Genomic DNA, 19347 nt, shown 5'->3' on the forward strand with positions numbered 1-19347 from the left:
AAGTGGAAACACTTTAATTAATCACCTCCCTCCCTCTCTCGCTCCCTCTCCCTCTCCTCAGAAAACCCACCAGAGTGCATTGCAGGTGCAGCAGAAGGCTGAGGCCCTACTCCAAGCAAACCACTACGACATGGACATGATCCGGGACTGTGCAGAGAAGGTGGCCGACCACTGGCAGCAACTCATGCTCAAGATGGAGGACCGGCTCAAACTGGTCAATGCCTCTGTAGCCTTCTACAAGACCTCCGAGCAGGTGGGTGGGACATCGCTAACTGTTTCCATGGCAACCCGCCAGAGGAGGCCCATTGGCCCCTAGTCCAATAATATGGCCCAGATTAGGGTATATTAACCACTCTAGATAGGGTGGTATTATATGATATTACACTGCAGTTTGCCATGTATTTGCGTTCATGTACTTAGCCTGGGCTCAGTGGTGCATTGTGGGTAGTGTAGTTTTGACCTGTGCTGTGTGCTGCTCTGTAGGTGTGCAGTGTGCTGGAAAGCCTGGAGCAGGAGTATAAGCGTGAGGAGGACTGGTGTGGGGGAGCTGATAAACTGGGCCCTAACAGTGAGTCAGACCATGTCACACCCATGATCAGCAAACACCTGGAGCAGAAGGAGGCCTTCCTCAAGGCTTGTACACTAGCAAGGCGAAACGCGGACGTCTTCCTGAAGTACCTGCACAGAAACAGTGTCAACATGCCAGGGATGCTGTCTCACGTCAAGGCTCCTGAAACACAGGTCAAAAGTAAGTGCCTCTTTTTTTCCTTCCCAATCAAATACACCTTAGATCGTTCTTTACTGTGGTGTTCCTTTCAGGTGCCTTCTTCTTTTAGACAGATGGGATGTGTCCCAAATAGCCCCCTATTCCCTCTATAGTGCACTACTTAAGTGCTTTAGTAGTAGACTGTCGGACTAGCTTGCCTTTTGTGACATAGCCATAGTTTAAATGATATAACGTGTCTCTTGTGGTTTTGTCAGATATCTTGAATGAGCTGCTCCAGAGAGAGAACCGGGTGCTGCACTTCTGGACAATGAGGAAGAGGAGACTGGACCAGTGTCAGCAGTATGTGGTGTTTGAACGCAGTGCCAAGCAGGTCAGTGCTGCTCCTCATGGAGAACAATACCAGAACGGTAACATTCATGAGTACAACAACACGGTCACACACAAGCCATAAAACTAGGCATATAACAATATGGCAGGTCATATAACATACCACCTTGTTGAACCCTGTGCAAACTGCTCAGCTAAGCACTAGTTGGACTAATGTTTTGACCAAGTGCTGACCAAACCAAAGCCTCCAAATCTGTTCCAATTAGGTTCCAGGTAGACTGGTAACAACACAACAGTAGTGTTACCACAGCTAGAATTACATGCCCTGCATTTTAACACTGGCTTATTGTAGTGCAGTGTCTTTCTTGTCCTCAGTCTCTGCTGATTGACCGACCGAATGTGTGCAGCAGAGCAGGCTGAAGTATATCTCAATTGGAGACTGTTTGCTCCCCCATGTGGGCTGGTGTTAGCATTACACTGGTCTGGAGAGGCAGCAGTGAAGAGTGCATCTATCCCCTCATAGATGTCAAATGTATAGAATGGTGTGAGGTGCCCACAATATAAGCTTGTTTTACTGCAATGTTTGTAAACAAATACTGTATAGCCTCTAAACATGGTTAAAACTATACGTTTGATATCATGGATGGTGTCACGTTCTTTTGTAGAGACGGACCAAGGCGCAGCGGATGCTGAGTTCCACATCATTTATTGAAAGTGAAACTTAGCAAAGCAAAGCAAAACAACAAACAATAAACAAACAACAAACCATGACTACAGAGGTGCTACGTGCACTAACTCAAAACAATATCCCATGAAACACAGGTGGAAGAAGCTACTTAAATATGATCCCCAATTAGAGACAATGATTACCAGCTGCCTCTAATTGGGAATCATAGAACATCACCAACATAGAAAAACAACCCTAGAACCCCACATAGAAAATATAAACTAGACTAACCCCCAGTCACGCCCTGACCTACTCTACCATAGAAAATAAGGGCTCTCTATGGTCAGGACGTGACAGATGGTCAGTCCTTGCATCCAAAGCTCTGTCTATGAATTTGAGAGTGGTTACATTTCTCTAGCCCCATCCTCAATTGTTTAGCAAAATAGGGGCAGGGTGTCCGCTTTGATATTGTTTCAATGAAGGATTCTAGCTTTATGTCCATGAGGGGGCGTGAACAAGTGCACACTTCTTCAAAGGGTGAAGGCTAGGGAATAGGAATAAAACATTAGTGTGATGACAGATAAGTGATCTGGACCTCGTCTCGTTGTGATTGGTCCACAGGCTCTGGAGTGGATCCACGACACGGGAGAGTTCTACCTGTCGACCCACACCTCCACCGGATCCAGTATCCACCACACACAGGAGCTGCTGAAGGAGCACGAAGACTTCCAGATCACAGCCAAGGTGAAGGTCCCCTCCAGCAGTGTCCAACACTATCAAACACCACCTCACTCAATCAAATGGCATCTACCGGATGTAATCTATGTATTTTCTATAACAGACACTGACCTTTGTAGTTCTGAATCAGACTGTATGGTTTGTTTAGATTGTGATGCCTGTAAGAAGCTTAGCCAGTGTGTTGAGATGTAAAGGGACTAGTGTCAGTCAACATGTCCCATACATGCACTGCATAGGGCTGTCTAGGATCTGTTTAGTTTGTGCTGGCCATCTCCGTGGACGTGTCCCAAATGGCACCGTCTTCCCTACCTACTACATTTGACCAAGGCACTATGTACCCTGGTCAAAAGTAGTGCACTATATTAGGGAATAGGGTGCCATTTGGGACCATTGGGTAGTGTGTTTTGCTGCCCTGCCCTGTTTGTGGCCCTGTGCTAGGTATTATGATGCTGTATCTATGAGGCCCAGTCACAGGGCAGCCCATTGTCCCTGATGTTCTGGCCTCCTGAGTTATTGTGTGGCAGAAAACTCTATTGTAGTCATGAACCTCTGGCACAGTGGGATTTGGCTCCTGTGGTTGACATCCGCACACACGCACGCACCCCACAGCCCCCGCTCATTCTCTCTTTCACTCTCTCTCTCTTTCTTTGTATTGACAGCAAACCAAAGAGAGGGTGAAACTGTTGATCCAGCTGGCGGATGGCTTTTGTGACAAAGGGCACGCCCATGCGCTGGAGATAAAGAAATGGGTCACCTCTGTGGACAAGCGCTACAGAGACTTCTCCCTCCGCATGGACAAGTACCGGTCCTGTCTGGAGAAAGCACTGGGCATCGTATCCTCTGACTCCAACAAGGCCGTGAGTACTGGAGGACAGGGTGGGGGAATGTTGGAGTGGAGGGTTGAGATAGAACATGGTGTATGTGTGGGAGGGGGGAGGTTGTGTGCGTGTGTGTGTGTTTGAAACAGATGAAAGGTGGTGAGTGTGTGTGTATTTGCGTGCTCACGCTCATGTGTGAGAGTGTGTGTCTCTGTGACTGTGCGTGAGTCTGTATCTGTGTGTGTCTGTGCCCGTGTCCCCTCAGCGGTGCCTCGTAAAGTTCCCTGTCTGTCCTACAGAGTAAAGGGCTGCAGCTGGACATCCTCCCCGCCAGCGTCCCAGGGTCAGAGGTCAAGCTGAGGGATGCTGCCCACGAACTCAATGAGGAGAAGAGGAAGTCTGCCCGGAGGAAAGAGTAAGCACATACACAGTGGTTACACAGTTTGGTGGAGAAGCATCATTGTTATTAACACATTCACATACACAGTGGTTACACAGTTTGGTGGAGAAGCATCACTGTTATTAACACATTCACATACATAGTGGTTACACAGTTTGGTGGAGAAGCATCATTGTTATTAACACATTCACATAAACAGTGGTTACACAGTTTGGTGGAGAAGCATCATTGTTATTAACACATTCACATAAACAGTGGTTACACAGTTTGGTGGAGAAGCATCATTGGTATTAACACATTCACATACACAGTGGTTACACAGTTTGGTGGAGAAGCATCATTATTATTAACACATTCACATACACAGTGGTTACAGAGTTTGGTGGAGAAACATCATTATTATTAACACATTCACATACACAGTGGTTACACAGTTTGGTGGAGAAGCATCATTGTTATTAACACATTCACATACACAGTGGTTACACAGTTTGGTGGAGAAGCATCATTGTTATTAACACATTCACATACACAGTGGTTACACAGTTTGGTGGAGAAGCATCACTGTTATTAACACATTCACATACACAGCGGTTACACAGTTTGTTGGAGAAGCATCACTGTTATTAACACATTCACATACATAGTGGTTACACAGTTTGGTGGAGAAGCATCATTGTTATTAACACATTCACATAAACAGTGGTTACACAGTTTGGTGGAGAAGCATCATTGTTATTAACACATTCACATACACAGTTGTTACACAGTTTGGTGGAGAAGCATCACTGTTATTAACACATTCCCGTACACAGTGGTTACACAGTTTGGTGGAGAAGCATCACTGTTATTAACACATTCACGTACACAATGGTTACACAGTTTGGTGGAGAAGTATCATTGTTATTAACACATTCACATACACAGTGGTTACACAGTTTGGTGGAGAAGCATCATTGTTATTAACACATTCACATACACAGTGGTTACACAGTTTGGTGGAGAAGCATCATTGTTATTAACACATTCACATACACAGTGGTTACACAGTTTGGTGGAGAAGCATCATTGTTATTAACACATTCACATACACAGTGGTTACACAGTTTGGTGGAGAAGCATCATTGTTATTAACACATTCACATACACAGTGGTTACACAGTTTGGTGGAGAAGCATCATTGTTATTAATAACACATTCACATACACAGTGGTTACAGAGTTTGGTGGAGAAGCATCATTATTATTAACACATTCACATACACAGTGGCTACACAGTTTGGTGGAGAAGCATCATTATTATTAACACATTCACATACACAGTGGTTACACAGTTTGGTGGAGAAGCATCATTATTATTAACACATTCACATACACAGTGGTTACAGAGTTTGGTGGAGAAGCATCATTATTATTAACACATTCACATACACAGTGGTTACACAGTTTGGTGGAGAAGCATCATTGTTATTAACACATTCACGTACACAATGGTTACACAGTTTGGTGGAGAAGCATCAATGTTATTAACACATTCACGTACACAGTGGTTACACAGTTTGGTGGAGAAGCATCATTGTTCTTAACACATTCACATACACAGTGGTTACACAGTTTGTTGGAGAAGCATCATTGGTATTAACACATTCACATACACAGTGGTTACACAGTTTGGTGGAGAAGCATCACTGTTAACACATTCACATACACAGTGGTTACACAGTTTGGTGGAGAAGCATCACTGTTATTAACACATTCACATACATAGTGGTTACACAGTTTGGTGGAGAAGCATCACTGTTATTAACACATTCACATACACAGTGGTTACACAGTTTGGTGGAGAAGCATCACTGTTAATAACACATTCACATACACAGTGGTTACACAGTTTGGTGGAGAAGCATCACTGTTATTAACACATTCCCATATACAGTGGTTACACAGTTTGGTGGAGAAACATCACTGTTAATAACACATTCACATACACAGTGGTTACACAGTTTGGTGGAGAAGCATCACTGTTATTAACACATTCACATACACAGTGGTTACACAGTTTGGTGGAGAAGCATCACTGTTATTAACACATTCACATACACAGTGGTTACACAGTTTGGTGGAGAAGCATCACTGTTATTAACATATTCACATACACAGTGGTTACACAGTTTGGTGGAGAAGCATCACTGTTAACACATTCACATACACAGTGGTTACACAGTTTGGTGGAGAAGCATCACTGTTATTAACACATTCAAAGCACTAGCAGTTGGGAATACCAGACAGGAAAGTTTGCGCCAGGTGACCGAAATTTTTCACGTATTCATACTGCAGTAATTAACATAGTATTGTCTAACACTTACCATTTATTTAATTGAATATATTTTCATGACATCTGATAATTAGTATCCAGATAAAAAAAATAAAAAATATGACATACTGTATCTAACTTCAATGACAGAGCCACTAGAAGGTTATTGAAATAATGAGACCGTCGAAAAAGTCTGAGCTACTTGTATTTAGTTGCCCTTTCCTTTTGGGACTTAGTGTTTGATGTTGCTCTGTGTAAGACTTACACATTTAGGCCATGCAAAATTGAAATGAGAATAAGGTCATACTATCACCATGAGAATAAGGTCATACTATCACCATGAAAATAAGGTCAAACAATCACCATGAGAATAAGGTCATACTATCACCATGAGAATAAGGTCAAACAATCACCATGATAATAAGGTCAAACAACCACCATGAGAATAAGGTCAAACAATCACCATGAGAATAAGGTCAAACAATCACCATGAGAATGAGGTCATACTATCACCATGAGAATAAGGTCATACTATCACCATGAGAATAAGATCATACTATCACCATGAGAATAAGATCATACTATCACCATGAGAATAAGATCATACTATCACCATGAGAATAAGATCATACTATCACCATGAGAATAAGGTCATACTATCACCATGAGAATAAGATCATACTATCACCATGAGAATAAGGTCATACTATCACCATGAGAATAAGGTTAAACAATCACCATGAGAATAAGGTCATACTATCACCATGAGAATAAGATCATACTATCACCATGAGAATAAGGTCATACTATCACCATGAGAATAAGGTTAAAAATCACCATGAGAATATGGTTAAACAATCACCATGAGAATAAGGTCAAACAATCACCATGAGAATAAGGTCATACTATCACCATGAGAATAAGGTCATACTATCACCATGAGAATAAGGTCATATTATCACCATGAGAATAAGGTCATACTATCACCATGAGAATAAGGTCATATTATCACCATGAGAATAAGGTCATACTATCACCATGAGAATAAGATCATACTATCACCATGAGAATAAGATCATACTATCACCATGAGAATAAGGTCATACTATCACCATGAGAATAAGGTCATACTATCACCATGAGAATAAGGTCATACTATCACCATGAGAATAAGGTTAAAAATCACCATGAGAATAAGGTTAAACAATCACCATGAGAATAAGGTCAAACAATCACCATGAGAATAAGGTCATACTATCACCATGAAAATAAGGTCATACTACCACCATGAGAATAAGGTCAAACAATCACCATGAGAATAAGGTCATACTATCACCATGAGAATAAGGTCATACTATCACCATGAGAATAAGATCATACTATCACCATGAGAATAAGATCATACTATCACCATGAGAATAAGATCATACTATCACCATGAGAATAAGATCATACTATCACCATGAGAATAAGATCATACTATCACCATGAGAATAAGGTCATACTATCACCATGAGAATAAGGTTAAACAATCACCATGAGAATAAGGTCATACTATCACCATGAGAATAAGATCATACTATCACCATGAGAATAAGGTCATACTATCACCATGAGAATAAGGTTAAAAATCACCATGAGAATAAGGTTAAACAATCACCATGTGAATAAGGTCAAACAATCACCATGAGAATAAGGTCATACTATCACCATGAGAATAAGGTCATACTATCACCATGAGAATAAGGTCATACTATCACCATGAGAATAAGGTCATACTATCACCATGAAAATAAGGTCATACTATCACCATGAGAATAAGGTCATACTATCACCATGAGAATAAGGTCTTACTATCACCATGAGAATAAGATCATACTATCACCATGAGAATAAGATCATACTATCACCATGAGAATAAGATCATACTATCACCATGAGAATAAGGTCATACTATCACCATGAGAATAAGATCATACTATCACCATGAGAATAAGGTCATACTATCACCATGAGAATAAGGTTAAACAATCACCATGAGAATAAGGTCATACTATCACCATGAGAATAAGATCATACTATCACCATGAGAATAAGGTCATACTATCACCATGAGAATAAGGTTAAAAATCACCATGAGAATATGGTTAAACAATCACCATGAGAATAAGGTCAAACAATCACCATGAGAATAAGGTCATACTATCACCATGAGAATAAGATCATACTATCACCATGAGAATAAGATCATACTATCACCATGAGAATAAGGTCATACTATCACCATGAGAATAAGGTCATACTATCACCATGAGAATAAGGTCATACTATCACCATGAGAATAAGGTTAAAAATCACCATGAGAATAAGGTTAAACAATCACCATGAGAATAAGGTCAAACAATCACCATGAGAATAAGGTCATACTATCACCATGAAAATAAGGTCATACTACCACCATGAGAATAAGGTCAAACAATCACCATGAGAATAAGGTCATACTATCACCATGAGAATAAGGTCATACTATCACCATGAGAATAAGATCATACTATCACCATGAGAATAAGATCATACTATCACCATGAGAATAAGATCATACTATCACCATGAGAATAAGATCATACTATCACCATGAGAATAAGATCATACTATCACCATGAGAATAAGGTCATACTATCACCATGAGAATAAGGTTAAACAATCACCATGAGAATAAGGTCATACTATCACCATGAGAATAAGGTCATACTATCACCATGAGAATAAGGTCATACTATCACCATGAGAATAAGGTCATACTATCACCATGAAAATAAGGTCATACTATCACCATGAGAATAAGGTCAAACAATCACCATGATAATAAGGTCAAACAACCACCATGAGAATAAGGTCAAACAATCACCATGAGAATAAGGTCAAACAATCACCATGAGAATAAGGTCATACTATCACCATGAGAATAAGGTCATACTATCACCATGAGAATAAGATCATACTATCACCATGAGAATAAGATCATACTATCACCATGAGAATAAGATCATACTATCACCATGAGAATAAGATCATACTATCACCATGAGAATAAGGTCATACTATCACCATGAGAATAAGATCATACTATCACCATGAGAATAAGGTCATACTATCACCATGAGAATAAGGTTAAAAATCACCATGAGAATATGGTTAAACAATCACCATGAGAATAAGGTCAAACAATCACCATGAGAATAAGGTCATACTATCACCATGAGAATAAGGTCATACTATCACCATGAGAATAAGGTCATATTATCACCATGAGAATAAGGTCATACTATCACCATGAGAATAAGGTCATATTATCACCATGAGAATAAGGTCATACTATCACCATGAGAATAAGATCATACTATCACCATGAGAATAAGATCATACTATCACCATGAGAATAAGGTCATACTATCACCATGAGAATAAGGTCATACTATCACCATGAGAATAAGGTCATACTATCACCATGAGAATAAGGTTAAAAATCACCATGAGAATAAGGTTAAACAATCACCATGAGAATAAGGTCAAACAATCACCATGAGAATAAGGTCATACTATCACCATGAAAATAAGGTCATACTACCACCATGAGAATAAGGTCAAACAATCACCATGAGAATAAGGTCATACTATCACCATGAGAATAAGGTCATACTATCACCATGAGAATAAGATCATACTATCACCATGAGAATAAGATCATACTATCACCATGAGAATAAGATCATACTATCACCATGAGAATAAGATCATACTATCACCATGAGAATAAGGTCATACTATCACCATGAGAATAAGGTTAAACAATCACCATGAGAATAAGGTCATACTATCACCATGAGAATAAGATCATACTATCACCATGAGAATAAGGTTAAAAATCACCATGAGAATAAGGTTAAACAATCACCATGAGAATAAGGTCAAACAATCACCATGAGAATAAGGTCATACTATCACCATGAGAATAAGGTCATACTATCACCATGAGAATAAGGTCATACTATCACCATGAGAATAAGGTCATACTATCACCATGAGAATAAGGTCATACTATCACCATGAGAATAAGGTCATACTATCACCATGAGAATAAGGTTAAAAATCACCATGAGAATAAGGTTAAACAATCACCATGAGAATAAGGTCAAACAATCACCATGAGAATAAGGTCATACTATCACCATGAAAATAAGGTCATACTACCACCATGAGAATAAGGTCAAACAATCACCATGAGAATAAGGTCATACTATCACCATGAAAATAAGGTCATACTATCACTTCAAACTGCATAGCAGCTAGAGCATTTTCATTCTCATCCCCTTTTCCCTTAATCACCTTTAAGAGCGGCAGATAGCTGATAGAGAAATTCTAAATTACTCTATGCTTTAATTGCCAAAACTAATTTCACACTTGTTTCTATTCATTAATGAGGTGTAAGTTCATTAATTATGCATGAAGTAGATCGAGACCAGTCTTAAAAGCCAGGTAAAGAGCGTTTAATTCCAGAGAGTACTAAATGCTTACACACATTACCACAGGTTATAAACTGAAAATGACGTCAGCGTTTTCCAAACGTTCCGTTTCACAAACAGAGGGCCCCTCTAATTCTCAAGCCTCCGCGTTATCAGCACGAAGTCAAGGTCAGTCAGCATAAATCAACATTCCCGAACATTTTGGAGATGGCCCGTTCCCACCACCTGGAGATTTGTACAACTGAATGAACTTAAGGAACAGACCTTCATTGTTACTAAACTTCCTGACTACATTATATACAATTGTGAAAGGGAGCAAGAGGGACAGTACATTATAGCATTTGGACTAGTCAGTTTCTGATTGGAATGTATACATAATTAGTCATTTCAACCATATTTTCCTCTATCAATCCTCCCTTTGATCAAATATTATACATTCAAATCTACAAAATAAAAATATTATTATAAATGTTTACCCGACTCTTCACCCATCTTTAATCAAATCTAACCTTAACTCTAACTGTTTTTAAATCTACATCAGAATCATAACTCCTCTTTCAGGATTCTTTCTTTTTTTTCTTTTTACAATCTTTATTAAAAAAAACAGTTTAATCATTGAAACAAATTACTAATCTAATCTAATTCCCCTTCATCTCAACACTATTCTCATCAAACATAAATTCCCCACAAATGACAGATCCAGATTCGTCCACTTCCTCTGTAGACATGCCTTCAGTCCTCCACGGGTCAGAACCTGGAATCGGTAGTGTCATTGATCTCTCCAGAGTCCTGGAAACAATAACTTTCATACATACACGCAATCAACCACGTACGTACAAGACTAACACAGTCACACCGGTTAAGGTGGCCCATAACACCACATTTTTCCATAAATACTGTCTACCCAATTTAGTTCAGAGAAGTATCCACCCCAGAGTTTCTGCCAACCCGTGAGCCAGGGTGGTCAAACCAGCTGAGGCTTCGGGCACTGATTCGTCCGGAGCTGTGCTACCTGGGATGTAAGACATGGTCCTGATTACCACGCCCACTTCCTCCTTTTATCCTATGCAATTCTATTCTGTCAGGTCTTCCAGCTGGTTGCTTCAGTCTGTTCTACAAAACCTTTAATAACACCTTTGGTATTCCTGCTAAAGCGCTGTTGATTACCATAACTATAATTACACACCTCGTGGAACCCCAATGTTTTCAATATATACTCTGTCGTCAAAAGACCCAGATGGAGCATCTCTTCTCTCGTTTTGGCTAACTTCATGTCTTGGTGTTGTATGAGTGTAAAAGGCATTCCTAACCCGTCCAATCAGTCAAACTCATTCCCCCGCACAACCACCAGATGGCGACACTGGCCCATTTTATTTCATTGAAATCCCCAGAGTTCAACCAGCCTGTCAATTCAGACATGGTCTCGTCAGTGGTCATTTTCTCTGTACCAACTTGGTTCCTGGGGATATAAATAGTGACAACTGTCATTATCTGGCATTCCTGCTTTCATGAACAGCTTTACCATACATGCCATTCCCTTAGGGGAATTAATTCCGTTCAGTGGAAAAGGGATAGTTGTTAACTGGGGTTTAGCGTTCGCACAGACATAACATTCTTCTTTAGCCACTGATCTGGCCGTATTGAATCCATTCCAACCATAAGTTGGACTCCCCAAACCCAGTCTCCACTTCTATAACTTCTTTGAGGTCTTTGGTCTGAACTATTCGTACCTTTATACAATACTTCCTCTGTTCAGGAACACAGTCCAAAACGCCAACCCTTACTATACTCCACCTGGTCCCAAATTGAGTGTATGGGTTTACGTAGCCATCCCTTTCAGTGTGAGCTATAACCTGTCCACGATCAATATGGTGATTTACACAAATACTTCCCATAGAGTCCCATGGTTCTAGACTGCCAAGGGGTGAATGACCCCAATTGATCTACACAAAATTCTACTGAGAGATCCTTGCCCAATTCCACCCTCACTTCCTTACTATTTTGTTTCAGTGACCTTCTGAGAATCTTAGGTAACATCCCATTTCCCTCATCTAGCACATGAGTCAAATTATTCTCTTTGGCACTTTCCGGGGGATCATGGTGAATCAGGAATATGGCCCCCACAATAAAACAGCTCAGGACGGTCAGTGCGCACGTGAAGCCCCACCCTCTCCCCGAGAACATATCAACAGCCAGAGGCCAAGTCATCACTTCACTTCTATGAACGCTCACAGCTGGGGAAAGGTCGGGTATAGGGAATCTTCAGAAGGAGTTTGACCCCTGTTCCATATGGGTCACGGTTCCTCTCCTACTCCTGTGATCGTCCGACAGTGCTAGTGTGACTTACCCTCCTACAATGTGTGACATGTACCCAGGTAGCTCTTTCGGCTAATCTCACAGCAAAGGCAGTCACCAGTAGTACTTGGAATGGTCCCTCCCACCGAGGCTGCTTCCAGTTTTTTTTTTTCTTTAGTGATTGGATCCAGATCCAGTCTCCTGGTTGAATCTCGTGTGCCACCTCCCTCTGTAGTTCTCCTGCTGGGCATAAAACTTTTGACCATACAGGTTTGGTTAATAAAACAGTTTCTTATTCGTCAAACCAATTAACAAAAATGTGTTTTTATTAGTTAATTATCCCGTAGGTCACATCCTATTCTAGAACACTATTTACCCATCCCCCTTTTGTTACCTGGCTCTGCCCAGGTAACAACCTTGCCTTATTCTTATACAATGACTTAGATAAGATTTAGTGAATTATCCTTATGTCTGAAATTCCATTTAGGAGTGTCCCTTTCATTTTCCACATGTCCAACTCTCCCCTTCCAAAACTCTCCTCTCTTCTCTCCAACCTTCAAGGTCTCTGCAGTGCGGGGGAGGGCCCCTCTGCCTGCCTTTTCTCATGTTTTCCAAATTTGAACTACATGGGAACTACAAACCCATGGACCCTCTTTTAGAAAAAAAATGTCTATGAGCGGCTTTTCTCCAAATTCCTTAATCAATCTATCTTAATCCTAACAATAATCCTAACTCCTCATAGATGTCCTATATTCCTGTTAAATATAATACTATTTAAAAACTTATAATCTAATAAATGCTAACCATATTAAAAATCCTTCCTACACTAACAAGCCCTCTCCTTGGGGACCCTCAGTATTCTATCTGACAATAACATGGATTAAATGTGTTGCAAAGTGTGGAATAAAACTTTGGTCCTGTAAAACAGAGTAAAGCAGAACAAAGCATTCTTATAACCCATCTGGTCCTCTCAGCTATTCTTATCCAGCACCAGGTGGGCACCATGCCACCCTTCACGACAGGGAGAACAAACATACATGGGTCATCCTCAGTCAGTATTATCCTCCCCTCAAAGCATGCTTCACCTCAGCCTCTCCAACTGGAGCATCAAGCTAAGGCATCATGCCCGAAGCCTTCACCACATCTGTAACAGACTTCTTAAAACACGGTATGATGCAAGCAGCACATCACATCAATAACAAATAATACAAGAATTAGGGTCAGAAATCCAGTAACCACCATACCAGTATACTTACCAAACCAGGCTCCCAACCAGGTGGACTGTCAGACTCCTCTACCCCCGCTATGGTCCTCATCTCAGCAGATAGTGCATCAAGTCCATTTAAGGTCCTTAGATATACTACCATCTGGACTGGTGTTATTAGGGATATACGTACAACATTGTTCGCCGAACATCTTGCAGGCTCCCCCCTGACTAGCAAGAAGCATATCCTAAGCAAGTCTATTCTGTATAAGACAGCCACAATTTGTCCCTACCATCAAAACCAGTCTCCGTGCCTAATTGATCAATAGCTGAATAGTCTAACATTAATTACCCGAATGGGATTTTTAGCACAGTGGTGGCAGGTTCGGTCCCGGGATGGTAGAGGAGTGTGTACGGCCCTGGTTCGTGTGAGACCCCTGGCTCAAAATATGTTATCTTCCCCTATTTATTCTCAATGATGAATATGACTTTCTCTCTGTTACAATACAAACTTCCTAATAGTCCATTCAAAAAAACCTCACAGCTAATGTTATAAGACAGAATCCTGAACCACTTTCTCATTTGCGGTTCAAACAGTAATTCTAAACCCTCAACCAAAACTGCTTCATTTCTAATGAATTTACCTTAACACTAGTAACTCAATATGACCCCATTCATTATACAAATGACTCTCCCCTGGGGCTGATCAGACCTCAGAAGCCAGTCATGATAAGGTCAAAAGGTCATACCATATTAGACATAAAGATCCCTTTTATCCTTACAATAGAAATAGTCACCTGTATAATTCAAACCCATAAAAAAACATCTCATAAGGTTCCATATGTGAGCGTGCCTCTTTAAAATCTCCTTGCACTAAAACAAATCGTTCTAACAGTTGTTTTATATATATATAATTTGCAGACCTTTTTCAATTTGGTCGTTGCTGCTCTCTTCCCCAAAATTATAATCCCAGGAGGCCTCTAAAAGTGACACCACATCCCTAACTATCATTCACTAATGCTACCTCGAATCAGAAACTCAATAAGTGAACTATAACTAAAACCTAATGATAATTCCCCTTTGACTCAAATCAATAATCATAAGTTTTAAACATCGTCTACGGATATGTTTACTCAAATGACCATGCTACCTTTAGATACAATTCACCCGATAACATTATTATCCAATGCATTACTTTTTCTCTCTGCCGCAATGTCGTACATTTCACAGTGTAAGGAATCCGTAATTTAATCCCCGATATTTAATAAATATGCATTTGCATTCCCTCATGGCTCTTTTAATTTACTTACTTATGGGTAACTTTCATCCGTTCCGGAACAAAGAGTTCTACCTAAACCCGCCAGAACACACTGTTCAACTAAGTTAAATCAAACCCAAAAATTGACTATAACCAATAAACAAATAAACAAAACACTTTTATCTCAACTTCTGAAAGGTTACTCGAAGCCTCGATACACACACTAATAGCCATACAGTTTGCTCCGTTATTCCCAGTCTCTGGTGACAAAAGTGTCGTGCTAGTGACGTCATCATCAAGCGCTCAACCTGCCAATTCGTAGCGACTTCAAATGGATTGTAAATAATTCTTGTTCGATTAACCAAACCTAATTTATCACATCTGTTCTAATCCTGAATTATAATTTACCACCCCAACCAACATCTCTAAATTCGCCAATTTTATAAAAGCTTTTCGATGGGCATAAATCATAATGGTCTCTTTGTTATCATTTAGAATCCATTTTGCTCTAAATACCTGTCTCGTCTTTGACTTAGTATTTTAATTACAACTCTATTCCCAATACGTTATTCACTTGTCTAATTACAACTCAGACCAGCATTAGTGAGTGCTCGCCTTAAAAATGCCTTGTCTCTGGGAACAGGGAAATCCCCTTAACCCAAACATTTACTCCTACAACGACACCCAATAATTCTTATGATCCCTTCACGTCGTTCGTTTTAAATCTCTTGATGTTTCATGTAACTTATTTTTCTCTCTTCGAATTGTCGTCCCACAATATTTTTTCCATTTACATTTACATTTAAGTCATTTAGCAGACGCTCTTATCCAGAGCGACTTACAAATTGGTGCGTTCACCTTATGACATCCAGTGGAACAGCCACTTTACAATAGTGCATCTAAATCTTTTAAGGGGGGTGAGAGGGATTACTTTATCCTATCCTAGGTATTCCTTAAAGAGGTGGGGTTTCAGGTGTCTCCGGAAGGTGGTGATTGACTCCGCTGTCCTGGCGTCGTGAGGGAGTTTGTTCCACCATTGGGGGGCCAGAGCAGCGAACAGTTTTGACTGGGCTGAGCGGGAACTGTACTTCCTCAGTGGTAGGGAGGCGAGCAGGCCAGAGGTGGATGAACGCAGTGCCCTTGTTTGGGTGTAGGGCCTGATCAGAGCCTGGAGGTACTGAGGTGCCGTTCCCCTCACAGCTCCGTAGGCAAGCACCATGGTCTTGTAGCGGATGCGAGCTTCAACTGGAAGCCAGTGGAGGGAGCGGAGGAGCGGGGTGACGTGAGAGAACTTGGGAAGGTTGAACACCAGACGGGCTGCGGCGTTCTGGATGAGTTGTAGGGGTTTAATGGCACAGGCAGGGAGCCCAGCCAACAGCGAGTTGCAGTAATCCAGACGGGAGATGACAAGTGCCTGGATTAGGACCTGCGCCGCTTCCTGTGTGAGGCAGGGTCGTACTCTGCGGATGTTGTAGAGCAGGGGTGTCAAAGTCAAATGGACGGAGGGCCAAATAAAAAAATCAGCTACAAGACGAGGGCCGGACTGTTCGAATGTTCATTGAAAATTTTTTAAATGACGCATATAGTCTAGTGAACCTAATTGAACCTACTGAAAACCTAACAAATATATTACAATATGATCAGATAAATAAAGCAATATTTTCTTATGGCTCTGTCAGTAATCTTTAATTTTCAACAGACACAAAAGACAAATTTCCTTTATATAAATATCCCCATAACATGAACATTAAATGAAAGAAACCGGTATTCAAGGCACCATCAGTAGACTATATTTTCTATTTTAGCAAAAGTGGGCTAAATTTACTTCAAAGAAAAAACAATAATAGCAATTTTCTATCATCCACTCAACTGAAATATTTTTAAAATATAATTGGATTGAAATACAAAAAAATAAAGTGCAAAAATCTATTAATCAAAAACAACACTTTGTTTAAGGAGAAGTAACATGCAGTGAAAACAAATATTACATTTTAACTTTTAAACTTGAACTGAGTAAAAACTCTAAATATGTGATTGCACAGTAATGTTCACTTGTTTGAGGTTGAGGGTGATACTTGGTGGTGTCCCATCTTTTCCACAAGTTCATCAATGTTCGGGGTAAGGCTCTGAGCTGAAGAAATCCTCAGAATTGAGTGGAGGTGTTCAGCAGTAAGTCGACTTCTGTGTGATGTTTTGTTCAGGTTCATCAAAGAAAACAGTTGTTCACACAGGTATGTGCTGCCAAACATAGACAACGTTTGAGCAGCCTGGATGCGCAGCTGGGGCATTGTGCCGGGGAGGAAACGGGCGAACTCCGCAGCACCCACTGCCGCATATTTTGCCCTCAGTGCATCATTGCATTGGAGGTCAATCAACTCCATTTGGAGGTTTGGTGGTGAGCTTTCCACGTCAACAGCAAATGGGTTACCGAGCAGTTCCAACCTGCTTTTTGTGCTTCAAAGTCAGCAAATCGGCGTCGAAAGTCAGCGGCAAGCATACCTATTTTATCAGCCAACTGTGTGCTCGGGAACGCACTGGTAGAGAGCTTCTCTTTCATGGTCTGGCAGCTGGGAAAGTGGCTCAAATTTTCTTTCCGCATCTGCGTCTCCCACAGAGTCAGTTTGGTTTTAAATGCCTTCACTGTACTGTACATATCAGAGATGACACGATCCCGACCCTGCAGCTGCAAGTTTATTGCATTCAGATGACTCGTAATGTCACACAGAAAAGCCATTTCACACAGAAACATTTCGTCTCGGAGTTGTGTTGTGTCTTTCCCTTTGCTGTCCAAGAACAGACAAATCTCCTCACGAAGCTCGAAACATCTTTGAAGCACCTTTCCCTGGCTTAGCCATCGCACCTCTGTGTGATAAGGCAAATCACCATGCTCCGTTTCTAACTCCGTCAGAAATGCCTTGAACTGGCGGTGATTCAAACCTTTGGCTCTGATAAAGTTAACTGTGCGCGTGATGATGCTCATTACATGCTCCATTTTCAAGGCTTTACCGCACAACGCTTCCTGGTGTATGATACAATGATAAGCTGTCAGCTCACCTGTCGCGTTTTCCTCTTGCATCTTTTCCCGTATCTTCGCCACCAGTCCGCTCCTGTGTCCACACATCGCAGGTGCTCCGTCGGTTGTCAAACCCACGAGTTTTTCCCAAGGCAGCTCCATCTCATTTACACATCTTGACACCTCTTCATACAAATCATGCCCCGTAGTTGTGCCATGCATAGGACGTAAAGCCAAAAACTCCTCTGTCACGCTTAGGTTGGAGTCCACTCCGCGGATGAAAATTGACAACTGGGCAATGTCAGAAATGTCGGTGCTCTCATCCACAGCCAAGGAATATGCAATAAAATCTTTTCCCTTTTTCACAAGCTGCTCTTTTAGATTGATGGACAACTGGTCTACTCTCTCGGCAATGGTGTTTCTGCTCAGACTCACATTTAAAAAGAGTTGCCTTTTTCTGGGCAAACTTCGTCACAAACTTTAATCATGCAGTTTTTGATGAAATCCCCCTCCGTAAATGGCCGGGCTGATTTAGCGATCTCTTCTGCCAAAATAAAACTGGCCTTGACAGCAGCCTGGCCTTGTGATTTGGCTTTTTTGAACAGAGCCTGTCGAGATTTGAGGCCTCGTTTTAATTCCTCTGCCTTTTGTAGCCTTTGTTCCATGTCCATATTCTTGTTTTTGTCCGCGTGTTTCGTTTCATAATGTCGTCTCAGATTATACTCTTTCAGTACCGCCACACTTTCTCCACACAGAAGACACACAGGTTTTCCAGCTACCTTCGTGAACATATACTCCGACTCCCACCTTGTTTGAAACCCCCCGGTTCTCAGTATCCACCTTCCGTTTTGCCATTTTTGATGGGTATCTGAAAGTTAATTTTACTGTGATGCTGACGACTGCTGTGCCAATAAATATTGAAATGAAGCAGCCTACTGCTCGGTGCGTCACCTTTGCATTGTGGGAAATGTAGTATTGGTGCGTGTAAAAGATCTGCGGGCTGCCGGCTTGCTGCGGGCCGGTTCTAATAATAAATCAAGATCATCCCAGGGGCCGTAAAAAAC

General features: G+C 41.0%; 1 protein-coding gene across 4 annotated transcripts in view; it reads left to right on the forward strand.

Annotated features, from left to right (window-relative positions):
* The window catches only part of LOC115142196 (triple functional domain protein-like), a 168928-nt gene that overhangs the window by 102819 nt on the left and 46762 nt on the right, over window positions 1-19347 (forward strand). For all 4 annotated transcript variants that reach the window (XM_065028032.1, XM_065028033.1, XM_065028035.1 and 1 more), the window contains 6 exons: window positions 62-253; window positions 484-748; window positions 982-1097; window positions 2343-2465; window positions 3119-3316; window positions 3577-3692. In XM_065028032.1, the coding sequence (XP_064884104.1) occupies window positions 62-253; window positions 484-748; window positions 982-1097; window positions 2343-2465; window positions 3119-3316; window positions 3577-3692 (1010 nt within the window). The remainder of the gene's footprint in view (window positions 1-61; window positions 254-483; window positions 749-981; window positions 1098-2342; window positions 2466-3118; window positions 3317-3576; window positions 3693-19347) is intronic.

The sequence above is a fragment of the Oncorhynchus nerka genome, linkage group LG14, assembly GCF_034236695.1.
Source record: "Oncorhynchus nerka isolate Pitt River linkage group LG14, Oner_Uvic_2.0, whole genome shotgun sequence".
Classification (NCBI taxonomy): Eukaryota; Metazoa; Chordata; class Actinopteri; order Salmoniformes; family Salmonidae; genus Oncorhynchus; species Oncorhynchus nerka.